Source organism: Ruditapes philippinarum, unplaced genomic scaffold (assembly GCF_026571515.1).
Source record: "Ruditapes philippinarum isolate M1 unplaced genomic scaffold, ASM2657151v2 ctg1846_1_1_1_1, whole genome shotgun sequence".
Taxonomy (NCBI): domain Eukaryota; kingdom Metazoa; phylum Mollusca; class Bivalvia; order Venerida; family Veneridae; genus Ruditapes; species Ruditapes philippinarum.
This window is the reverse complement of record NW_026863070.1, coordinates 348,194-375,730: the sequence shown is the minus strand read 5'-3', so window position 1 is coordinate 375,730 and position 27,537 is coordinate 348,194. Positions and strand designations below refer to the sequence as shown.

The following is a 27,537-nucleotide window of genomic DNA, read 5'->3' as shown; positions in this document are numbered from 1 at the left end:
CCAAGGGGGGTCCAGATGCAATACCAACCGGGGTCTTCATATAAGCTTGCTATATACCAAGTTTGATTACAATATCTCATTCCTAACTTTAGTTATTGTCCGGAAACCATTTTTTTTTTCAGTAACTGTGACCTTGACCTTGGCCCCAGGGGGTCCAGATGCAATACCAACCGGGGTCTTCATATAAGCTTGCTATATACCAAGTTTGATTACAATATCTCATTCCTAACTTTAGTTATTGTCCGGAAACCATTTTTCTATTTTAGTAACTGTGACCTTGACCTTGGCCCCAGGGGGTTCAGATGCAATACCAACCGGGGTCTTCATATGAGCTTGATGTACACCAAGTTTGATTACAATATTTCATTCCTAACTTTAGTTATTGTCCGGAAACCATTTTTCTATTTTTAGTAACGGTGACCTTGACCTTGGCCCCAGGGGGTCCAGATGCAATACCAACCGGGGTCTTCATATAAGCTTTCTATATACCAAGTTTGATTACAATATCTCATTCCTAACTTTAGTTATTGTCCGGAAACCATTTTTCTATTTTTAGTAACGGTGACCTTGACCTTGGCCCAAGGGGGTCAAGATGCAATACCAACCGGGGTCTTCATATCAGCTTTCTATATACCAAGTTTGATTACAATATCTCATTCCTAACTTTAGTTATTGTCCGGAAACCATTTTTCTATTTTTAGTAACGGTGACCTTGACCTTGGCCCCAGGGGGTCCAGATGCAATACCAACCGGGGTCTTCATATCAGCTTGCTATATACCAAGTTTGATTACAATATCTCATTCCTAACTTTAGTTATTGTCCGGAAACAATTTTTCTATTTTTAGTAACGGTGACCTTGACCTTGGCCCCAGGGGGTCCAAATGCAATACCAACCGGGGTTTCCACATAAGGTTGCTATATACCAAGTTTGATTACAATACCTCACTCCAAACTCTAGTTATCGTCTGGAAACCATGATGTGGACCGACCGACGGACCGACCGACCAACCGACAAGCTGACTCCTATATACCCCCCCTAAACTTCGTTTGTGGGGGTATAAAAAAATACTCACAGATGAGCTACAGAGCTAGCATATCTTGAACTAAGCCGTGTTTCTCATACAGTGCGCTTCTCTTTACACAGGTTGATAATCAAATTAACAAATTACGATTCATTCCATAAACTAGATAGAGGCATCGGATTATGTCCACTAATTTCAAAAGTATAGGTATGTATATGTTAGATCGTCTCTATATGTAAATATGTCTAGAAGATGACGTTTTATATATTACATATGATTGGAGACAGTGTGTAAGAACATACAATTCTACATTTTATGGTTATACATATAGTGTCAAGAGATATATTTTAAATTATTCAGTTTTGAATGTTACTCTCAATTTTTGCCTAAGAACCCAAGCTTGCATCACTTTTTCAAGGGTGTCGCACTTTTCAAATTCTTTATCCTTTCTGTATGTCTGTTTTTCAATGTGCACAGTGTCTACTTCTACGTTTTCTGAAATTCAAAGTGTATTCAACCAATTACATATGAAAAACAGATATACATAATTGAGCCGCGTCACGACAAAACCAACATCCACGCAGTCTGATCAGGATCCATGCTGTTAGCTACCAGTTTCTCTACTTGTAATAGGGTTGGTAAGTGAACAGCATGATTCCTGATCAGACTGCGCGGATGCACAGGCTGGTCTGGATCCATAATGGTCGCAAACGCACTATGTTGGTTTTGTCGTGACGCGGCTAATATTATTCAGCAGGAGTTCAAATCTAGATGGAAAGAAGACATGATATATTTAATTATTCAAAAGACAGCTGAAATTACTGAGCATATTGTGAAAATTAAGAAAACTGTTAAAATATCTATCAAATGACATGTTTCAAAGGCATCAGTGTCTAGTTTTAAAGGCGAAGATTAGTCTTGCTTAAAACTGTTTCCTTTTAAAAATGTGGTATTCGTCCCAAACTCATAATTCTTCACAGTAGCATTCCTAAAACCTGATGAAGATCAGAACTAATACAGACATACCAAAAAGAAGCTTAGGCAGGCTGTGATCGTCACTTAAAGCAGCACACCTCCAGATTCATGCTAATTTCATGAAAATTTTGAAAACATATTTGAATGGGTAATGTTGTGAAGTAGCCAAAAGGAAGCAATTTACACATTATCAATGGCTCTTACAAACCACGTAAATTACCGAAAACATAAATAGCCTTTCAGCATCAGTTACGCAGTAGAAATATATTGATAAATAATGAAAAATCAGTCAGTAACCGCACATGATATGTAAAATATTACTTGAATCTTGACACTTTTAACTTTTCCTTACATCTTGGTACATTTTTCTCAAGTTTGATTTTATTGAAATATTTTGACTCATCTGGAGGTATGTAGCTCTAAAGAACGATTTCCTTCTAGTGGAATTCTATGTTGTTCGAAGAATGTTTTACTTAAGAAATAATATCGGTTTCAGTGGTGTTGATCAGCTATTTAACACATATTTTGAGTTTTGATGTGCTGGAACTGATCACATCTATAGGCCGTATCATTGTTGTCTCAAGGCGTTGGAAACTGTCTTATCGGAGGGGGAAAAAAGTCGCACATACATGCTGTCTCTAACCAGTGTTTATTACCAGTTGAACACATGTTTATTTCTTCTTTGTATTTAGTGACAAAGTCACAGGGAGTGTTGGAATTCTCAATAAATAAGTTTACATATCTAATTCTCAACTCTGTTACTTAAATATATATCTGCACTACTGTATGATTTGTGATGCGTTGGACGAAGGATCTTTGCGTGTGGGAATCAAGTATAAAGCCTAGCACACAAACTACACGCATTTAAGCTTAAAAGTGTTAATTCAAAATTTTACTGATAATCTTATATCATTAAACTCATTTCAGTCTTTAAATTAATTGCAACATTGCAACATAATGTTACAATAGGTTAGCATTATAAATAAATGCATATTTTACGCTTTATTGCAACATGAAATATCTTTTAACTTTATGTTATACATTGTATGGTGTAATCAATTACTTACTGCCAAAAGCTTTAACCAACTGTTCTTTCAAGTTCGTAATGTCCTGTAAATAGCCAATAGGGAGCCGTAAATCGTTTTTGCCATCTGTAAAATCAATAAGTACTTCTTCGTCTGTGTGAAATGCAAAGTTGCTGTTTATATCGATACGGTTGATATATATTTGGGGACATTTTTCATTGGCCTCCTTTAAATGATCAGACAGATACTTATGTAAATTTGAATATGTTATAAAATCTGTGGTCATTTGCCAGTATTCCCGGCAAGGCCTACAGTTGTCGGGACATGCTGATTTTTCTGCCCTTGCTTTCAATCCTGTAATAAACCATTTCGTAAAGGTACTAATATTTGTCATAGATGCCCTCGCACTAGTTTCGCATGCATTTATCTGTATAAATTTCCTCTCACTGTTCTTAAACTGTACTTTTGGTGGAAAGCATTGATCCAAAACTAAAACCAGTTTTTCAATATTTTCCAATCGGGCTAACTCATTCTGAAAATCAAGCAATGAAACACTATCTGTTTCTGACCCAAGATGAAAACTATTTTCAGTGTTTCCACCATGACATGAAAAATAAATAAACAATGTGTCAAGGTCCCTTCTCTTGCTGAAATATTCAATGTGAGCTTTGACTTTAGGCCAAAGATTCTCTCCTGTTTCTCTATCTGGTTGTCTTTTGGATTCGACATTGTCACCAAGGTTTTCTTCTTCCATTTCCCTACATGTTTTTCTTTTTATGCTGGCATTGTTGGTTACATCAGGTGCTACAGTGCGAATATCCTCTTTACTGTAAGTAAACAATGGGATGTTACTGATATTTTCATACTTGCATTCTTTAGATAATTAATAGATCATTTTAACCCCTGCAACTACTCTTATAAGTGTATACCAGGTTTAATAATCTTCAGCCTCTTTAATGCATCTTCAGATAATACCCTGTTACATGGTTAGAGTGAATTATACTGTGTGAACAATACTGATAAAAAAACAAGAGGGCCATGATGGCCCTGAGGTCGCCCACCTGTATTTAGACCCGCGGAGCGGGGCTAGTTAAAACCCCAGGGCTTTTATTAGAACAAACTTGGAAGGCACTCATTAGAAGATGTTTCATGATGTTAAGTTTTTACTACACACATATAATGAAAAACAATGACCCCCCCCCTTTGGCAGGGCCAATTTTAACCAAAGGGCTTTTATTTGAACAAACTTGGTAGACACCCACAAAAAGATGTTTCCTGCAATCTAACCTCTAGCTCATTGGGTTTTTTAAAAGAAGATTTTTTAAGTTTTTACTATACACATATAGTTAAAAACAATGACACCTCTGGGGCGGGGCCAGTTTTAGCCCCAGGGCTGTTATTTGTACAAACTTTGTTGAAACTTACTAGAAGATGTTTCATGCTTAATATCTAAACTCTAGCTATTTGGGTTTTTTCAAAGAAGATTTTAAAGTTTTTGCCATACATATATAAGGAAAATCAATGACCCCCTAGGGCCAATTTTGACCCAGGGCTTTTATTTGAACAAACTTTGTAGACACTCACTAGAAGATGTTTCATGCCTAATATCAAAACTCTAGGTATTTGGGTTTTTTCAAAGAAGATTTTTTAAGTTTTTGCTATACACATATAAGGAAAATCAATGACCCCCGGGGCGGGGCCAATTTTGACCCCAGGGCTTTTATTTGAACAAATTTTGTAGACACCCATTAGCACATGTTTAATGCTAAATATCTTAGCTCTAGCTCTTTGGGTTCTTTAAAAGAAGTTTTTTAAGTTTTCACTATATGCATAAAGGGAAAATCAATGACCCCCTGGGGCGGGGCCAATTTTGACCCCAGGGCTTTTATTTGAACAAACTTGGTAGACACTTATTAGAAGATGTTTCTTGCTAAATATCTTAGCTCTAGCTCTATGGGTTCTTTAAAAGAAGATTTTTTAAGTTTTTACTATATGCATATCGGGAAAATCAATGACCCCCTGGGGCGGGGCCAATTTCGACCCAAGGGCTTTTATTTGAACAAACTTGGTAGACACCCATTAGAACATGTTTCATGCTAAATATCTTAGCTCTAGCTCTTTGGGTTCTTTAAAAGAAGATTTTTTAAGTTTTTACTATATGCATAGAGGGAAAATCAATGACACCCTGGGGCGGGGCCAATTTTGACCCCAGGGCTTTTATTTGAACAAACTTGGTAGACACTTATTAGAAGATGTTTCATGCTTAATATCTTAGCTCTAGCTCTATGGGTTCTTAAAAAGAAGTTTTTTAAGTTTTTACTATATGCATATAGGGAAAATCAATGACCCCCTGGGGCGGGGCCAATTTTGACCCCAGGGCTTTTATTTGAACAAACTTGGTAGACACTTATTAGAAGATGTTTCATGCTAAATATCTTAGCTCTAGCTCCATGGGTTCTTTAAAAGAAGATTTTTTAAGTTTTTACTACATGTATATAGGGAAAATCAATGACCCCCTGGGGCGGGGCCAATTTTGACCCCAGGGCTTTTATTTGAACTAACTTGGTAGACACTTACTAGAAGATGTTTCATGCCAAATATCTAAGCTCTAGCTCTTTGGGTTTTTTAAAAGAAGATATTTAAAAAAATTTCTTTCGGTTGCCATGGCAACCAGAGTTCTGCATGGAATTAAATTCTTTGAACAATTTTTAAAGGTGACCACCAAAGGAACATTCCTGTGAAGTTTGAATGAAATTGGCTTAGTGGTTTAGGAGGAGATGTCATTTAAAGTAAAAGTTTACGGAAAGGACGGACGGACGAAAGGCGATCACAAAAGCTCACCCTGTCACTTTGTGACAGGTGAGCTAAAAACAGAAACAAAACTGATTCCAATTATTCGTGGAGCTTTCGATGTTATCAGCTTCTCTATCTCTTTTATGTCCCCGGCCATTACTTTAGTATTTTCTTTCTTTTCTGTATCTGTTCCTGCGACAAGCAAAGCACCCCATCTACTTCCTTAAATCAAATATTAACGTATTTGAAGTGTTATGTAAACCAAGGTCAACATATAATTTGTCAATATATTCACAGTCTGTTTATCAACATGGTAACAGTGTTACAAATGAAATCTATTTAAATTGTTTTAAGATAAAACTTCGTTATTTTGCTATTAAACTAAACAAGTCGAAAAGACATGTTAAATCCTTTGCATATGCAGTTGTTTCTGTCTTCAAAAACTTATCAAAATATCGGCAATAGCATAGAGAAGTCAATTTTGTTAATTGTAATAAGGGTTAAAATGCACTTGATCAAACTATATTCACAAATTTTGCGACAAATTACTCAAATGATCAATTTTAACAAGTTCTAAGTCACATCACTTATTATCTCTAAAAATATTTTAAACACCTGCATAACTCTCTCTTTCCAAACATTATTTTATTGGAATACCATTTTCAAATAAATGACACGAAAGTGTTACTTTGAAGGTGCAATGATGATCACCGCCATTATTCATACATAACTATTTGTTATAGCGTTGGCCGATTCTAAGGAGTGTTACACGGTAGCTTGTATTAGTTACTGATATCAAGAACCAGAAACTGAGCTTGCTGCAGTTTCAATTAAATCTTATAGATGACCTAATAAGGGCTTTACAGTTAAAGTGACCTTGAACTTTCGCCTAATGACTGCAAAAATAATAGGGGCCATCTTTTATCCATTGGCAGTGTCCCATCAAAGTAAGGTCAACCATGGAATATTACTCGGGTTATTGATTACGGCAATGTTTCTACCAAGCTACGTAAAGCACAGATGGTTTCTTTTCAAGTTAAAGATCGCACAAGGATAACAAGATGTACATATGTATGGATGGACCGACTGACTATCCCCTTACAGTATGCACCCAACTTTTTAAGCTCTCTCTCAAATATCAGGATTTCCATCTGTGCCAGTTTCATTCCAATAAAATACCAGTTTCAGCTGAGAAAATTTCTTAATAATCTTTGATGCAGTTTTTCGTTTTTTTAGTCACCTGGCTATTATCAATGATTAGTTGATATATTTACCGTTTTCTTATATTATACGATATAAATATGTATATGATCGTATAACTTCAACAATCACCCATTTCAAGACAGAGCTATATGGTGATGAGCCTATATGCAATGTGAATGAGGTAATATATAGTCTTCTTTTTTGTATTATTGGTATCACCCATTGACAGGTATCTTACTATATCTTTATTAAGTAACTTGCAAAGAAATATATTTTTGAATGGATCTAAAGTTGGTCAGACAATGCCATGTCTGGATTAAATGAATTCCTACCTTTAAAATATCATCTTTTCTTTAATTATAGTGTTTGGTATACAGAACACTTGGGATAATGGGAGCTCCAAAGCCTTCAATTAGCATAGTAAATTTTTGTCTCAGTCACCCGCTTAGTGATCCAGGGGTATTCTGGTTTGATCCTCATTGGATTTTAAGGCATTTAAATAATATAGTTGTTTCATTTATTATATGTGCTTGGATTGACAAATACTCGATTCATTGGATTGTAAGGCATTTAAAGCTGCACATGTCTGTGGTCTGGTAATTATTTTCAATTTCTTTAAAGCATTTGTATGATCTTATATTACCAAACAGTTCTTTATGTATCATTAAATTTGATGTATCAGGATCTGGCTCTACATATAAAAGACAAAAAATTGCTGATTCCAAAATACATTGCAAAAAGGGTGTTTCTTGTTCAGGCATAAATATATATATATGTAGTTAACAAAATAATTACCTATCACAGGTGTCAATTCTGTACCACAGTAACATGTTATTGGATTTAGAAAACTGTTCTTTTCACATGCTATGCATGCTTTGATATGTTGTGTACAATTACAGGAATGTTGTTGTTTCATAGATGTTTCTTGTGCTGTAATATGATAAATTCAGAAACATATCACTTCTGATGCTAAACGTAACTACAAGATATCCTTTAAGGAAATCAGCACTTATTGGTCAAAGTTTTAATAAATTAAGTACATGCACAAAGTCATGTATGAATTATTTTTTCGATATGCACAAAAAGTAGTCACCAGTATTAATTTAGCCTTAAAATTGTAATTCTATGGCACATGTTGCTAAGCTACAGCAAATGGTTCCTGAAAAATACTCTGACCGAAAAGCTGAGAAACAGAGACGATGCTCTGACGGAAGAACTGAAGACAAAGTGACGATGCATCATTGTTAAAAAGTATACATTACAAGCTAGAGCTCACCTATAGGGTTAATCATGCATACATGACACCTATCATTTGAAAGTTGTAGGATCTCTGTTTCACCAAAGTATGTCCAGATGTCCTGAAAAAAATATAAGAAATGCAGCTTCTAAGCAAACGCTGTTGAAAATTTCAACACCAAATTATCATTTTTTACTTCCATTACAACTAAATTTACATTCCATTTTGATTTAGAAACAGCAAAATCCAGTATTTTTACATGTAACAGAAACAAAAAAGTCGAGAAGTTTATCAATTTTAAAGTTGATAACAATACATACTTGTAACTCTTCTACAACATTTTCTTTGAAATCTGAAACTGTCCAATTATTTTGTTGTAAAAGACTGCTTGAAATTTGAACCAACTTTTCAACTTCTTCACTTGGATTTGGCTTCCATATCTTTACCTGTAGGAAACATCAGAAATAACATTTTAAGCTAGAAATTATTAATAACTAATGAATAAATAAAATATAAAATATATAAAAAATATATATACTGTAAATAGTGATACTGATGTTGCCGTTGTATTTAGAGCATTCTTGTCTGTACAGTATTAGGTCAGGATATAGAACAAGACATCATTTGTTTTATACAACAAGAGCTGTCACAGGAGACAGCCAAGCTAGACTAATAAAATACTGGACGCAGTAAGGAGGACAAAACTATGAAAGAAAAATAAATTATGTATAATTATGTATTAAGTTATAGTAAAAAAATAACATTTGTTAACATAAATTCCAAGATCAAGGGGAATAATTCTAGAAATAGTCATGCTAGAGTTATGGACCTTGCCACACAACATTTGTGTAATGATAAGAAATATATAATTGAAGTTTGAAGTAGATACCTTAAAAAGTAAAGAAGTTATTATATTTCTTAAAGAAAATCCTAAGTTCAAAGGGAGATAAATCTGTAAATATTGCTTCAATTAAGAGTTATGAACATTGTCACATAAAATGTAATTGATGATAAGGAATAAGTATTTGAAATTAGAGGTAGATACCTTTAAAAATAAAAAAGTTATAATAAAAAATAACATTTTTCTAGTAAAAAAATCTAAGTTTATGGGGAGATGAGTCTTGCAATATTGGTGCTAGAGTTATGAACCTTGTCGAATAAGATGTGGATGATGATAACGTAAATATATTTGAAGTATGAAGTTGATCCCTTTAGAAATAAATAAGTAACAGTAAAAAATAATATTTTTTATGGAAAATTCTAAGTTAAAAGGGAGATAAATCTGAAAATATTGGTGCTAGAGTTATGAACCTTGCCACATAAGATAGGGATGATAATAACGTAAATATATTTGAAGTATGAGGTCGATCCCTTAAGAAATAAAGAAGAAACAGTAAGAAATAGTATTTTTTGAGGAAAAGTCTAAGTTCAAGGGGAGATAAATCTGAAAATATTGGTGCTAGAGTTATGAACCTTGTCACATAAGATGGGGATGATGATAAGGTATATATATTTGAAGTATGAGGTTGATCCCTTAAGAAATAAAGAAGTAACAGTAAAAAATAGTATTTTTTAAGGAAAATTCTAAGTTCAAGGGGAGATAAATCTGAAAATATTGGTGCTAGAGTTATGAACCTTGTCACATAAGATGGGGATGATGATAAGGTACATATATTTGAAGTATGAGGTTGATCCCTTAAGAAATAAAGAAGTAACAGTAAAAAATAGTATTTTTTAAGGAAAATTCTAAGTTCAAGGGGAGATAAATCTGAAAATATTGGTGCTAGAGTTATGAACCTTGTCACATAAGATGTGGTTGATGATAAGGAACATATATTTGAAGTATGAAGTTGATCCCTTAAGAAATAAAGAAGTAACAGTAAAAAATAGTATTTTTTAAGGAAAATTCTAAGTTCAAGGGGAGATAAATCTGAAAATATTGGTGCTAGAGTTATGAACCTTGTCACATAAGATGGGGATGATGATAAGGTACATATATTTGAAGTATGAGGTTGATCCCTTAAGAAATAAAGAAGTAACAGTAAAAAATAGTATTTTTTAAGGAAAATTCTAAGTTCAAGGGGAGATAAATCTGAAAATATTGGTGCTAGAGTTATGAACCTTGTCACATAAGATGTGGTTGATGATAAGGAACATATATTTGAAGTTTGAAGTTGATACCTTAAGAAATGACAAAGTTATAGGGAAAAATATTTTACTGCACCAAAACTTAAATCTAAAATCTGGACGCGGACGCCGACGCCGGGGCGAGTAGGACAGCTCTCCATATACTTCGTATAGTCGAGCTAAAAAGCAAATAAAAAAAACCAACAAAATAAAACACAATCATTCACTTGTGTATAGAAACTTATTGTTTTTGAAATAAATTACTAATAAAGTATCATTTGAGCCGCGTCACGACCAAATAAACATAGTCGTTTGAACCAGCATGGATCCAGACCACCCTGCCCATCCGCGCAGTCTGATCAGGATCCATGCTCTTCACTATCAGTTCCAGCTTTACTGGTGGAGGAAGACCTCAGGTGCCCTATCGTGCATTATTATAGGCACGAAAGGGCACCTGAGTAGAACCACCGACGTTACGTAAGCTAGCTGGATAGCTTCCTCACATGAAAGAATCCAAAGTCCCTGTAGGGATTCGAACCCACAGCGGTGAGGGGCAAGTGGTTTGAAGTCAACGGCCGTAACCACTCGGCCACCGACGCCCCTCATTTTATTTCTCGTGGATGATATCCTCTAGTAATTTTTGATGAGATAAAAGACATCTTACATAAGCATATTTTCGAATTTCATCTTCTGTCATATATTTCAAATATCTGTTACTAACACCATCAGGTCCTAGACTGGTCAATAATTCTCTCATGACTGCAATTGAAAATACCAGAATCAGATATGATTTTATTCCATTCAAACAATATTATTATCAGTTCGAAGCTGTATTGTTTACCATGTTATTGTAATAATTTTTAAAATGCAAAATATTGTACTCTTTAAAGTAATGTAAAAGAATATAACAACTAAATTTACATACATATATATATGCATGAATGCATATTTGTTTTAAGTATTCAAAATTTAAAGTAATCAAAAAAAAAATTTAATTTAAAAAAATTATTACGCTTATTTATAAGGCTTGTCTGGAACATGTTTTATTTTAATTATCAATATAAAAGGAAGTTAAAGATCTATATTGATACATGCCAAAGCACTATGGTCTTGTCACATGAATACTTAAAGGTACTTATAAATGCTACAGTTAGTGTGTGTGCGTGTGTGCATACGTGTGTATGTATGTTTGTATGTTATCTTTAACTGATAAAAATTCAAAGAAACATACATCACAAATAACACTATACCACATATTTAAAAGCACAAAACAATGTGCCTAAAAATTAATCAAAAATCAAAATGCTATGTTTACAAGTAATTTTCTTTTTTTATTACCTCCCTTTAGATTTATGAATTCTATCTTCAGTTCACTATTTGTACAAACAAGAGGGCCATGATGGCCCTAGATCGCTCACCTGACTTATCAAACTCATCCAAACAATTACCTAGACAAGCATTCTGACCAAGTCTCATGACAGGTGAGTCAAAATGTGACCACTACAGTGTTAACAAGGATTATCCATATTTGAGCAGTGCGACCTAGTTTTTTACCCAGGTGACACATATTCAAACTTGACCTAGAAATCATCAAAACAAACTTTCAGACCAATTTCCAGGATACTTGGATCAAAACAGTAGCAACTAGAGTGTTAACAAGATTTTTCTATTGTTAGCTCCGGTGACCTAGTTTCACATGCGATTTCGAACTCATCCAAGCAATTACCTAGACAAGCATCCTGACCAAGTTTGATGATAATTGAGTCGAAAATGTGACCACTAGAATGTTAACAATGTTTTTCCATATTTGGGCAGTGTGACCTAGTTTTTCATCCAAGATCACCCATGTTCGATCTTGATTTAGAAATCATCGAAACAAACTTTCAGACCAATTTACAGAATATTTGGATCACAACAGTAGCCACTAGAGTGTTAACAAGGTTTTTCTATTTTTAGCTCCTGTGACCTAGTTTTTCATCCGAGATGACCCATGTTCGAACTCATCCGAGCTAACACCTAGACAAGCATCTTGACCAAGTTTGATGATGATTGATGCAAAAATGTGACCGCTAGAGTGTTAACAAGGTTTTTCTATTTTTAGCTCTGGTGACCTACTTTTTCATCCGAGATGACCCATGTTCAAACTCATCCGAGCTATCACCTAGACAAACATCTTGACAAAGTTTGATGATGATTGATGCAAAAATGTGACCGCTAGAGTGTTAACAAGGTTTTTCTATTTTTAGCTCCGGTGACCTACTTTTTCATCCGAGATGACCCATGTTGAAACTCATTCGAGCTACCACCTAGACAAACATCTTGACAAAGTTTGATAATGACTGATGCAAAAATGTGACCGCTAGAGTGTTAACAAGGTTTTTCTATTTTTGGCTCTGGTGACCTACTTTTCCATCCGAGATGACCAATGTTCGAACTCATCCGAGCTATCACCTAGACAAGCATCTTGACCAAATTTGATGATGATTGATGCAAAAATGTGACCGCTAGAGTGTTAACAAAGGTTTTTCTATTTTTAGCTCCGGTGACCTACTTTTTCATCCGAGATGACCCATGTTCGAACTCATCCAAGCTATCAACTAGATAAGCATCCTGACATTGATGCAAAAATGTGACCGCTAGAGTGTTAACAAGGTTTTTCTATTTTTAGCTCCGGTGACCTAGTTTTTCATCCGAGATGACCCACATTCGAGCTCATCCGAGCTATTATCTAAACAAGCATCCTAACAAAGTTTGATGATGATTGGGTCAAAAATATGACCACTAGAGTGTTCACAAGGTTTGTCTATCTTTAGCTCCTGTGACCTAGTTTTTCATCAGAGATGACCCATGTTCGAACTCATCCAAGCAATTGACTAGAAAAGCATTCTGACCAAGTTTGATGATGATTGGTTCAAAAATGTGACCACTAGAGTGTTCACAAGGTTTTTCTATTTATAGTTTGTGTGACCTACTTTTTCATCCGAGATGACCCATGTTGAAACTCATCCGAGCTATCACCTAGACAAACATCCTGACCAAGTTTGATGATGATTGGGTCAAAAATGTGACCTCTAGAGTGTTCACAAGGTTTTTCTATTTTTAGCTCTTGTGACCTAGTTTTTCATCCGAGATGAGCCATGTTCGAACTCATCCGAGCTTTCAAGTAGATAAGCATCCTGACTAAGTTTGATGATGATTGAGGCAAAAATGCGACCGCTAGAGTGTTCACAAGCAATTGTGGACGTACGACGTACGACGTACGACAAACGACGGACATTCACCGATCCTTAAAGCTCACCCTGAGCAAGCTCAGGTGAGCTAAAAAAGACAATTCTTCTTTAATAAAGCAAACAGAGTGATGATACATGATAAATATAAATACTCTGCATGTTGTAGGTTGCAGGAAAAGACTTGTAAGACATGTATACAATTTAAATTTGTCTACATTTAATTGTGTGATACCTACCCCTCCACCTTCTCACGAACACCCTAGACACAGCTATTTCTTAATATCAATGAAATGATCAGGGTTCTCTTAGGTAATGATACATGCCAAATAACAAAGAACTTGGCATAAGAATACAGTCATAAAAATATATTTTCCTATCTTTGTGACCTCTGGTTCAGGGCCAATATTGACCCCAGGAGCATATAACTTTTGTAGATGTCAACAGGGCAATGTTTCATACAAAAAATATAAGCTTTAACATAAAAATAGAAAGACTGCCCACTATAAAGCCAAACAAAGATAGCATTGTAAATCAACCATTTACAACAACTGTCGGTATTAAGGACATTTTTCTTCATGTCTAAAGTTTTGATAATTTGCGGTATTGCTAGTTTTCACTCCGGATCACTTTTGCCAGGACGTGAAACTTCTGTACATACCAAAGCGGATGGACATCGCCCGATTAACAGTCCAACACCCGCCCTACCTATTGAGCTAACTTGATGCATTAATTGATAGATTGGGTAGGTTGGTAGTCTTTGCTTAATGAGGGTCAATCCGCCCTTTCCGGCACTGAGAGTACATAACCCGGACATGTCAACAGTCAGGCCCTTAAACTGTATTAATATCAAAAGTGGTAACCTATTTGATTCAATAGCAAGATACCACGTCATCACCCACCTGCTGAATGGTCCCACTAGAACCATTTTTTTGTAGAAATACCATCAATTCGAAAGTTAAGTACAGTCTAACTTGCCCATGCGACCATGTGTATTAAGCGAAGTTTTGTCTTAAACGACCACTTTAAATTCCACCCGATCATTTTCTCTCTATATCTTTAATGTATAAAGCGACTTTTGCTCAACGCGACCAGCGACCGCTAATTAGTCACCTAATTGAGATCAATCTTTTCATTAAACGACCACTTTTACCTGTCAAGTAATTGTGTTTTTAGAGAACGTAATGTCACAAGTGTCAAAAATCAAAACAATCAAAACACAACAAATAAACGTGTGAAAAACTCTATTTCCCAAACCGTTTTTAGCGTATGCAAATTAAGTTAAGTATACGCGTGACGTGCATTTCCCAATAATATCGGATAAACAATGCAACGCTCTGCCCCTACTAAGATGGTGTATACGCTCCGCTTGTTGACATTTAGACTGCATTTAATTGACCTTGAACTTGATCAGCAATTAAATTAATTGTGACAACTAGATGTAGTTTGTTTATTTCAAATGAATAAATGCACAACAGAAAACATCTTCACTAATAGGTTTTTCGTGTTGGAGACAAGGAAAAACAACGGAGAAGTTAAAAAATTCTGGAAAAAATGTCAAACATGTATATAATGGATCAAAACTGTTTTGTCAATAAATATCAGAAAGTTATATTTTACATTTGCATCCATTTAGATTATCGGAGCGTACTAATTATTCATAATTTATTTAAAAATGAAGATGAAAAACATTCCCATCGCATAAGAAAGATGTCATTAATTAATGTCATAAATTTTGGCGTTTATATCATGCTGTCTTAAGAGACCGTTTCATTAAGCGACCATTTTGGGTGTTTCCCTTGTGCGGTCGCTTAATACACGTTTGACTGTACAATTTTATTGTAAACTAGAAATGTGTCCAAAGGACACGGGTGCCCCCACCGCGCCACTGTTCTGTCAATCTTTTTACTAAGTCAAGGGAAATAACTCTACAAATACTGGATAAATCCACAAGCGAAACCCCAGGTGCAAATCAAAATATGCTGAGCAACCTGCCCATAAGGTTTAATGACTATGTCAAATCCCTTTTCAGTAACTTGAGACACAAGTTGAAAATTGCAAAAATTTTCTAAGTGAAGGGCAATAACTCTAAAAAATACTAAATAAATCCAGACGAAAATACCTGGTGCACAACTGCACATGCTGATCAATTTTCCTGTAAAGTTACATGACTCTAGTCAAATACTTTTTCAGTTACGTGCGACACATGTTGAAAATTGCAAAATTTTACTAAGTCAAGGGCAATAACTCTGAAAATACTATATCCACACAAAAATAGCCAGGTGCACAACTACACATGCTGATCAACATTCCTGTAAAGTTTCATGACTCTAGGTCAAATACTTTTTGAGTTACGTGCGACACAAGTTGAAAATTGCAAAAATCTTCTAAGTCAAGGGCAATAACTCTGAAAATACTAAAAATATCCACACGAAAATACCCAGGTGCACAACAACACATGCTGATCAACATTCCTGTAAAGTTTCATGACTCTAGGTCAAATACTTTTTGAGTTACATGCGACACAAGTTGAAAATTGCAAAATTTTACTAAGTCAAGGGCAATTACTCTGAAAATACTAAAAATATCCACACGAAAATACCCAGGTGCACAACAACACATGCTGATCAACATTCCTGTAAAGTTTCATGACTCTAGGTCAAATACTTTTTCAGTTACGTGCGACACAAGTTGAAAATTGCAAAATTTTACTAAGTCAAGGGCAATAACTCTGAAAATACTATAAATATCCACAAGAAAATACCCAGGTGCACAACTACACATGCTGATCAACATTCCTGTAAAGTTTCATGACTCTAGGTCAAATACTTTTTGAGTAATATGCGACACAAGTTGAAAATTGCAAAATTTTACTAAGTCAAGGGCAATAACTCTGAAATTACTATAAATATCCACACGAAAATACCCAGGTGCACAACAACACATGCTGATCAACATTCCTGTAAAGTTTCATGACTAGGTCAAATACTTTTTGAGTTACATGCGACACAAGTTGAAAATTGCAAAATTTTACTAAGTCAAGGGCAATAACTCTGAAAATACTATAAATATCCACATGAAAATACCCAGGTGCACAACAACACATGCTGATCAACATTCCTGTAAAGTTTCATGACTATAAGCCAAATACTTTTTGAGTTACGTGCGACACAAAAGTGAACGGACGGACGGAGGGACGGACGGACGGACAAGGGTAAATCTAAATGCCCGCCACTAACATGGGGGCACAAAAATAGAGTATGAAAATATAGTGCAGCGCACCAAATAATAAATACAGTCCTTGAGCTTACTGTGAGGAAAGTTTATAGCATTATTGCCTGGTTTAGGCCTCAAAACAGGATAAAATTTTAACCCAGTGGCTTTTATTTGAACAAACTTGGTAGACACCCATTTGAAGATGTTTCATGATAAATATCTAAGCTCTACCTGTATGAAGATTTTTTAAGTTTATACTATACACAAGTCATATAGGGAAAAACAATGACCCCCCCCCTCTGGGCGGGGCCAATTTTGTCCCCAGGGCTTTTATTTGGACAAACTTGATAGTCACTCACTAGAAGATAGTTCATGCTTAATATCTAAACTCTAGCTCTATGGGTTTTTTAAAAGAAGATTTTTTAAGTTTTTACTATATACATATAAGGAAAATCAATGATCCCCGGGCTGGGCCAATTTTAACCCTAGGGCCCTTGTTTGAACAAAAATGATAGCCATCCATTAGAAGATGTTTCATGCTAAATATCTTAGCTCTAGCTCTTAGGGTTTTTTAAGAGAAGATTTTTTAAGTTTTTCTATATACATAAAGGGAAAAACAATGACCCCCTGGGAGGGGGCCGATTTTGAACTCAGGGTTTTTATTTGAACAAACTTGGTAGACACCTACAAGAAGATGCTTTATGCTTAATATTTAAGCACTAGCTATTTTGGCTTTTTAAAAGAAGATTTTTTAAATTTTTACTATATACAATTAAGGAAAATCAATGCCCCCCCCCCCCCCTGGTGGGGCCAATTTTGACCCCAGGACATTTATTTGAACAAACTTAATAGACACTGACTAAATGATGTTTCATGCCAAAAATTTAACCTCTAGCTCTTTTTGTTTTTTAAAAGAAGACATTTTAAGTTTTTAAGATTTCTGCTTGGAATTAAATTCTTTGAACAATTTTTAAACTTGACTACCAAAGGATAATTCCTGTGAAGTTTGGATGAAATTGGCTTAGCCGTTTATGAGGAGATGTCGTTTAAAGTAAAAGTAAAACGGACGGACGCCAGACGAAGAGCAATCACAAAAGCTCACCATGTCACTTTGTGACAGGTGAGCTCAAAATTAAGTTACATATATTAATTTAAATTCACCTAAAACACTGATTTTCTAATTTATTGATTATAGTATAATCTGACATAATGACCTACCCAAATCTTAAAATCTTAGAAAACCTTCCATTAAATGATACATTAGATATTTTTACTTACTGACTCCAAAGGCAAAATAATCCCATGCCTCTTTGGCATGGAACCCTTTTCCAATTTCAGGATGAGCATAACAGTCTCTTCCACTAGCCTTGGATGTTTTATCGCTTGTTTCCCTTGCCAGTCCAAAGTCAATAAGTCTAGCATTATAATTGTCATCTAGTACAATATTCCTAGATGCTATATCTTTATGTAGAACAGCTTCCCTGAAAAGATAGGTATCATCCAAAACGTCCGAGTGTGAATTGTATGTTACAACATAAATCAATTTAAAGCTGTATTTAAACAAGAAATATCGAACGATACATATGTCCCCCTTTCTAGCCCTTGACTCACATTATTGGTATTTTTGTCATAAAAACTTGCCATAAATGGGTTAATGGTAGCTAAAGATACTTCAGCGAACAGATTTTATAGTACTGCCTGACCTGTTCGCTGAAGCCAATCCCGTATTGAAAGTCAACCAGAACCGTAACATATTTATGTTCTGCTGTAATTCAATAAATTTGGGTGATCTTGACAAAAGCTATATTAATAAAGGTAGTTAGATATATTTGGGACACTTCAGTCTATATTTTTGAAAACAGAATGTTAGATTGATGAAATAATGCCTCAAAGTTTATCAGCGGGTTCACATTTCATAAAATTCGCCGCCATTGCTGCCCTAATTATCACGTGACTAGCGAGAATTTAGGTTCGGATACCTTTGCATGACATTTGGTGACCCGTGACCCAAATGCTATTTTTAATTGAAAACATGGCTTTGCAATTATGAATAACGGTGTATTTATTCAATAACAGACATTGTACCAAAAACATGTTGGATTTATATTGTTTTGAGTGATGATTCATGAATTATTTGTTTGTTTTTATATAAAATAAGGGGCCTCCGTGGCCGAGTGGTTAAGGTCGTTGACTTGAGATCACAGGTCCCTCACCGCTGTAGGTTCGATCCTAACTCGGGTCTAAATCTTTCATGTGAGGAAGCCATCCAGCTGGCTTACGGAAGGTCGGTGGTTCTACCCAGGTGCCCGCTCGTGCCTGAAATAATGCCCGGAGGGGCACCTGGGGTCTTCCTCCACCAATAAAGCTGGAAAAAAATCGACGAAAAATCTCGGCGGACGCTCTAGGATGGCCCGATTTGAGTGTACGGTCGCCCATATGGGCTTCTGGCGGCAACCTTAAATAAACGCATTAAAAAAATTTATATAAAATCATACACTTACTAAAAATAGTGTATGGTGTGTTACTAAAAATAGATGCTAGAATTCCCAAAACTTGAAGTCCAACAATATTTCAATTGAAAGCAGACTCCATATTGGTAAACATTCTATACATATTTCCCTAATAAATAGTTGGGTACACAATGTCATTGATGTTTTATGTAAAAACAAAACATGAATTGATTCAAAATTGATTTGTTTATCAAATTTTATTTTTATTTGACCCAAATTTGATTAATGAGGGTGATTTTAATAGGTTTTTTAAGTAGGGCGCACAAACTGCCAAATTCTGGTAGCCTTTGCAAATAGGGTTGACCCATAACTTTACTGTCGCAATGTCAAAATAAAAGCGACATATAAAGTTCTTGAAGCCAGAACTAGGTAGATGGATGTGTTCAGTTATGGTAAAACAGAAAAATAACGACCTACTAGTTATAACCAATCAATATGTGAAATATAAAGAGCATGACCTTTGAACTATTGACCCCATTATGACTAATTAATATGTTAAACATGAAGACTTTGTGATAAAAAAAGTTTTCAAGGTAGTAAGTTGAAACCATATTTACATTGAAGGCCCCTGTGACCATGACCTTTGAACTAGTGATTTCAAAATCAATAGGGGTCATCAACTACATATGGCTATTCAATATGTGAAATATGAAGACTTTATGATAAATAATTTTCATGATAATTAGCAGAAACCATTCTGACAATTAAGGCACCTATGACCTTGAATTTAAACCTAGTTACCCCAAAATCAATAGGGGTCATCTAATATGAAGACTTTGTGATAAATTGTTTTCAAGGTAATGAGCAGAAAACATTCTGACATTAAAGACACCTGTGAACTTTAACCTAGTTACCCCAAAATCAATAGGGGTCATCTACTAGTTATTAGTTAAGACCATTGACTATGTGAAATATGAAGACTTTGTGATAAATAGTTTTCAAGATAATGAGCTGAAATGATACCTACATTCAAGGCCCTTGTGACCTTGACCTTTGCCCTAGTGACCCAAAAATTAATAAGGGTCACCTTCTATTTATGACCAATCAGTTTGTGAAATATGAATACTTTAAGATAAATAGTTTTCAAGATAATATTAAGCTGAAACTATTTTGATATTTAAGACCCCCTATGACCTTGACCTAATGACTCTAAAAACAATGGGCCTAATCTATAAGTTATGACCAATCACTATGTGAAATATGAAAATTTTGTGATATTAACTAGCTTTACAGATAATGAGCTGAAACTATACTACCATTTAAGGCCCCAGTGACCTTTGACCTAGTGACACCAAAATTAATAGGGGTCATCTACTGGTTATGACCAATTATAATGTGAAATCCAATTATAATGTGAAATATGAAGACATTATACAAATGAGATGAAACCATTCTAATGTTTAAGGACCCTTTGACCTTGACCTTGGACCTTCTGACCACAAAATCAATAGGGATAATCTACTAGTTATGACCAATCTGTTTGCCTAATATGAGGACATTGTGATAAATAGTAACCAAGAAAATGAGCGTAAACCATTTTAACTTTGAAGGCCCCTGTGACCTTGACTTTTGACCTAGTGACCCAAATCTACTAGTTATGACCAATCACTGTGTGAAATATGTAGACTTTATGATGAATAGTTTTCAAGATAATCATTGGAAACCATTTTGACATTGAAGACCCCTGACACCATGACCTTTGACCTAGTGACCCCAAAATCAATAGTCATTATCTACTAGTTATTACCAATCACTATGTGAAACATGAAAACTTTGTGTTAACTAGTTTTCAAGATAATCAGCAAAACCATTTTGACATTAAAGGCTCCTTTGACCTAGTGACCCCAAAATCAATATGGGTCACCTACGTGTTGTGACCGCTCACTGTGTGAAATATGAAGACTTTTTGATGAATAATTTTCAAGATAATCATCAGAAACTATTTTGACATTAAGAACCCATGACCTTGACCTTTGATCTAGTGGCCTCAAAATCAATATGGGTCATTAACTAGTTATGACCAATCAGTATGTGAAATAGGAATACTTGTGATAAATAGTTTTTAAGATAATCAGCGGAAACCTGTGGTCTACAGACAAACAGACCAACCAACCGACTGCCATTAACAAAACAACATACCCTCTCTTCTTCCAAATGGGGCATAAAAAAGCACTTCATTAAGCGATCACAAAAATATATTTATTTTAAATTTGCTTATAATACAATTTATAACAAAAGAGCCATGGCCCTGAGTCGCTCACCAGAAAGAACTCTTTTTCAGTGTTGGAAATTATCCATTGTCAATATTTTCTAATATAAAACTTGAGCATAAAATATCTTTAAACTATAATTTGAAGAAATGCCATGACCTGGGGCATTTAAGCTTTAGCTTTAGCTTAAATTGGGCCAATCAAATTTATATGAGCAAACTTGATAAAAGACTAAGTTTAGTGATCTTCCATCAATTATTCTATTTTTATCTTTAGCGGCACCTAAAAGGGGCCAATCAAATTTATATGAGCAAACTTGATAAAAGATTACCCAAGAATGCTACAGACAAATTTTGCTGATCATCCATCAATTATTTCAGTAGGAAATAATATTCCAAGGTATTTTTCTTTTTTAGCTTTAGCAGCCCCTAAAAGGGGCCAATCAAATTATTATGAGCAAACTTGATAAAAGACTTCCTAAGAATGACACAGACAAAATTTGGTGATTATCCATTAATCAGTCCTGTAGAAGGAGACGTTTATAGGTATTTCTATATTTAGATTTAGCAGCCCCTAAAAGGGACCAATATTGATAAAAGACTACCAAAAAATGCTTCAAACAAAGTTTGATGATCATCCATCAATTATTTCTGTAGGAAACCATGTTCATAGGTTTGTAACCAGGTTTTCAAAGGAAACCAGGTTATTGTAATGCCGGAGTAGGCGGGACGGCAGGCAGTTGGGCAGGCGTCAACTTTTGGTTTCTGCTCAATAACTTTAGTTTGCTTTGGCCTATTGACACCAAACTTGATGTGTAGGTAGCTTATATTAAGAGCTAGCATGGAAGTGCTACCCAGAAGTCTGTGATCAAGGTCATGGTCACTGTTACTAAAAATAGAAATTCAGTTTCCGCTCAATAACTTGCGTTTGATTTGGCCTTATCACACCAAACTTTGTGTATAGATAGCTTATATCAAGAGGCAGATTGGGATTGCTAAAAAGGTGTCTGTGATTAAGGTCAAGGTCACAGTTTCTAAAATTAGAAATTCAGTTTCCGCTCAATAATTTGAGTTTGCTTTGGCCTATTGACACCAAACTTAGTGTATAGATAGCTTATATCAAGAGGCAATTTGGGATTACTACCTAGGTGTCTGTGATCAAGGTTAATGTATTCAGTTTTCACGTAATAACTTGAGTCTGCTTTGACCTTTTGACACCAAACTTGCTGTGTTGCAGCTTTGGATTGCCACTTAAGATATCTGGAAGCAAGGTCAAGGTCATTTGCTTACAATAGAATTTTCAGCTTCTACTCAATAACTTCAGTGCACTTTTGACTATTGATTGCTGTCACATCAAAACTTGGTCGTTGAAAAATTGGTTTCCGTTGCATTGCGGCACTTCTTGTTTATATTTTTAGATATAGCAGCCCTTAAAAGGGGCTAATAAATATAAGCAAACTTGATAAAACACAACCTAAGAATGCTACAGACATCAATTAGTTCTGTAAAAAAAGATGTTTAAAGGTTTTTCTATTTTTAGCTTAAGCAGCCCCTTAAAGGGGCATATCAAATTAATATAAGCAAACTTGATGAAAGACTACCCAAGAATGCTACAGACAAAGTTTGGTGATCATTCATCAATTAGTTCTGTAGAAGATGTCTAAACGTTTTCTATTTTTAGCTCTAGAGACCCCTAAAAGGGGCCAATCAAATTATTTTGAGCAATCTTGATAAAAAAGACTACCTAAGAATGCTACAGACAAAGTTTGCTGATCATCAATCAATTAATTCTGTAGAAGCAGACGTTTAAAGGTATTTTTGTATATCTATCTTTAGCAGCACATAAAAGGGGCCAATCAAATTAATATGAGCAAACTTAATAAAATATTATCCAAGAATGCTACAGACTAAGTCTGGTGATCATCCATCAATTAGATGGCTGTAGAAGATGATGTCTAAAGGTTTTTTCTTTTTTTAGCTCTGGTGACCCCTAAAAGGGGCCAACTGAAATGACATGACCAAATTTAAGTGTGACTGTCACAAGGATGCTATAGACCAAATCTGGCCAGCAGATACAGAGAAGAAGACGATTGTTGACGCACAACAATGGACAACGGACGCCTGAGTTTTCCCCTTTGATACTAATAGCTCACCCTGAACCTTCGGTTCTGGTGAGCTAATAAAAATAAGATAGTTGTGCAAAATAACTAACAAACCATAAGAAAACCAAAAAGCCTCCATGCATATGTAAGAGTTCCTAGAGGAACTAAATCTTATACAACCCTTTCAAACTAACTTGGAATGAAAAATATTAATTGGTAAAAATGAATATGTTTACACTGATGTCTTATTTTGTATTACATGTACATTTCCATTGCACATTGGATTTTATTAATCTTAAATATATCTTAAAACTTACCTGACTTTTGATACTTTGGTATGAATGTACTGGATTGCTAATGCTATATGAAGTAAAATTTTTGTTCTTTTCTTCATGTTGAGATCTTCACTGCTGCGTTGAATGACACCATGAAGGTCCCCTTTGTTGCCTTGTGGAGAAACAAACCATACTTCTGGTTTCCTTAAAAATGTTAAAAAATCAAGCTTAAAAAAAATTGATAAAACCAAATAATATTACCCTATGTATCTGTTTGTCTGAGAGAATTGAAATAAGGGTATTACTACCAAAGGCCTCTGAATGACATGACATTAATAATATATAAATGATGCTTTAGAACAATAGTATAAAGCATATTGCAAGATAGTACATGACAAGAGGGCCATTGTGGTTCTGTTTTGCTCAACAGAAAATGTCACAATTCAATACAGAAGTAAGTAAGAAGGGTGTGTAATTCCTTACCTCAGTTGTATATTTAATGAAATATTTGTAGAGGTCTTCTAGGAAATTACATCGAGTACCAAATATTAAAATGTGTTTAGCTATGAAAGTGGCAGATTCGTCGGAAGCAATGAAGTAAGTTAATAATTATTAAATAAGTGACCCCTATTACGAAAATTTTAAAAGAAGAGAATATAGATTTAAACATATAAGGGAAACATATTATCCCTGGGACGGAGCCAAGTTTGCTGTGGTGGCATCAAAAACTATGACCACCTGAAACGAGCACATTTTGGACCCAAGGGCAAAAAATTGAATAATATTTGTAGAGGTTCGTCAAGCGATGTTTCATGCTAAATATCTAAAATATATCCCTTGCAGTTGCCAAGATTTTTGAAGTATTAACTATATAAGGAAAAGCCATGACCCCAAGGGAGAGGCCAATTTTGACCAAAAGGCTATAATTTAGAGTTTTATTAGATAATGCTACGCACAAAATTTCGAAGCTTTAGGTCTAACACTTTCAGAGAAAAAAGACTTACAGATGTTGAACAAAGCGGAAGCATTTGAACAAAATTAGTAAAACTTAATGCTAAGAGCATCACAGGAAAATTTCATGAAATCTGACCAAGTGGTTTCCAAAGAGAAACCCTTTAAGAAAAAGAAATGTCCCACTGACATCTGTCGTTATGGCATAAGAGGTCAATTCTTTTGTTATTTTCTTCTGTTTAATAGAGGGTCATGGCCCCTTTTTCTATTGTTACGGAATGAACTCTATTGTTCTGTTCTGTTTACAGATGGCCCCCTACTTCTCTTACATAGCCCGGACAGGACGGACAACCCCGCGACTATATGCTCCCCCAAAATTTTTTGGGGAGCATGAAAAGTTGATGACAGACGCACTTACATCTGAAGATATGGCATAAGAGGTCATTTCTTTTATTTTCTTCTTTTTAATAGAGGTCCATTTGCCCTGTATTCTATTGATGAGGAAATGAACTTTATTGTTTTCTTTTGTTCTGTTTACAGTTTGATGGCCCCCTATCTCTATTTGATCATACGGACTTACAGACGATGGATGCCAGACAAATTGTGATCACCTAAGCTCACCTAAGCAAAGAGTGCTCAAGTGAGTTAAAGGCCCATTATGCCTCAAATATGTTTTTTTCTTTTTATTTCTCCAAAGCTTCTTAATTTTTGTGTACTATAAAATGTCACTCATTGGCAAGTTACCAGAACCATATTTTTTATCTGTTGCTTTTTGGCAATAAGTAGTTAGTATTTTGTGTGGAAGTCAAAATACTACTTTGTTTACATTTTACTACTTTTATTACAAATAATTTCATATTTATTGCTGATTTCCCGGGTAACATTTTAACATCCAACATTTTTGTAAACTATCATTTAAACATTAATTTCATGTTTACCCTTTCTAAAGAAGTGAATATTTATTTGTTACTGAGGCATAATATGCCTTTAAAAAATGAAAAACTTATGTAAGGTAATTGTTGTATTATTTAACGATAGTATTTAAAGAAGTGTCTACCCTTCTGGACGATCAACAACAGCCAACAATGGAAGAATAAAAGGATGCATTATTCTGGATGCCATCATTTCCTGGAAAAGAAATTATAAAGTAAGTTTAATGTCTCAATAATTGTGTTACTGAAATTAAAGGACCATTCATATTTATAAACATTCATGATAGATCAAGTTGTATGTGTCGACTTCACCTGTACAAAGATGTACTGGCTTTAATTAGCTGAGCCATCACTTAACAGTCAATAAGATTCAAACAAAAACAGTGAAGGCTTCATGTTTTCAGTCATCCCGGAGTACAACTCGAGGCAAATTACCATGATAGCTTCATCTTTTTCCTTAATATTTATCAAACCTGACAAATGTTGTAACGAACTGTTTGAATAAACAGTTAGAAAACTAAGATGAGCGTTAACAATACTTAAAATATCTAGTAAAAGGCAGCAAAACTTCCTGCTTTTGAAAATGTTAATTATACTTATACAAATAAAGCCTCACTCTAGTTATTGATTGGTTTTGTCCTTCTCCTATTAAAGGTATCTTTTTAACAACGATATGCATTCCAAAACCCTCCGAAGGATTCTCACCTAAAATTTAAAGGATAATCTGTTGTCTATCAATGTTTTACAAAAGAGGGATATGTGATTAGTGCCCAACTATGATCATCTGCTAAAGAAGGTTATACATGTATATTTTTAATGCAGATGTTGGTCATTCAATGGGGACACATTAAGTACACAATTATATGGTCTAAGTTTTGAGCTTTAAAACTATCACATCAATGCTTGACTGAAATGTAGATCATAAGATATATCTAAAGATCCTGTAACACATTTTTTTATGGTTTTATATCATAAAATATGATGCTCAAATTAAGATTTATCAATTTTGTAAGTTCCAAAAAGCATTATTTATAAAGACATAACCGAATTTAACATTTTATGTAAATAAAGGGATGTAATAAAAATTTATTTTCTATAAAGCCTATAGTCAAATTTTTCAATAATATTTTAAAATTTTAATGATAACATATAATATATTGTACAAATATTTGCAGTACATATTTTACATATTCTTCTATGTTTGTAAATTGTTTATAAGCATAATTATATACATTATACATTATATAATTTCACTCAAGTGTGGTTCACAACCTCAATTACAACATACAGGATAAACAAATTGCCAACGAAAATTGATCTACATCAATGATTCTATTTTGGCAAACTTGGGAGCGCTAAAATTTCAAGACAAAAAACTTTTCAATTCAAACAAGAGAGTTCCAGTTCAATGTAATTTATACATACCATTAATATACTATATAGTTTACGTACTTTTAAAAACTTTTCCAAATGAACCTTGCCCAATAGGAATGGTGTTGTTCTTACTCAAGTCATCAATGTCTGCTTGTACAAGTTTGATCAAACGACCATCAAAAATACATGTATTTTTAGGAGGTATATATGCTTTTAGTTTCTTGCGTTCAGTCAGAGAGCCCGTTTGTCTTTCATCCGCAGTTGACTGAATGCCCACTGCTCTTAATTGACCTTTATTTACACTTCCATAGTTTTCCTGCACACCTTCCATAGTCTGCAGACCACTTACAATTTCACC

General features: G+C 34.6%; 1 protein-coding gene across 1 annotated transcript; it reads right to left on the bottom strand.

Moving 5' to 3' along the window:
* Positions 1-361: 361 nt before the first annotated feature.
* On the bottom strand, positions 362-27,537 carry LOC132721065 (uncharacterized). Its single transcript, XM_060705317.1, has 12 exons — positions 27,258-27,537; positions 26,422-26,510; positions 25,931-26,001; positions 23,965-24,126; positions 18,105-18,307; positions 11,048-11,142; positions 8,577-8,702; positions 8,296-8,377; positions 7,815-7,949; positions 5,909-6,038; positions 3,066-3,853; positions 362-1,518 (listed from the first exon to the last, which is right to left on the bottom strand). Exons 1-12 carry the CDS (start codon positions 27,508-27,510, stop codon positions 1,376-1,378), a joined length of 2,277 nt encoding a protein of 758 aa, XP_060561300.1. The 5' UTR covers positions 27,511-27,537; the 3' UTR covers positions 362-1,375.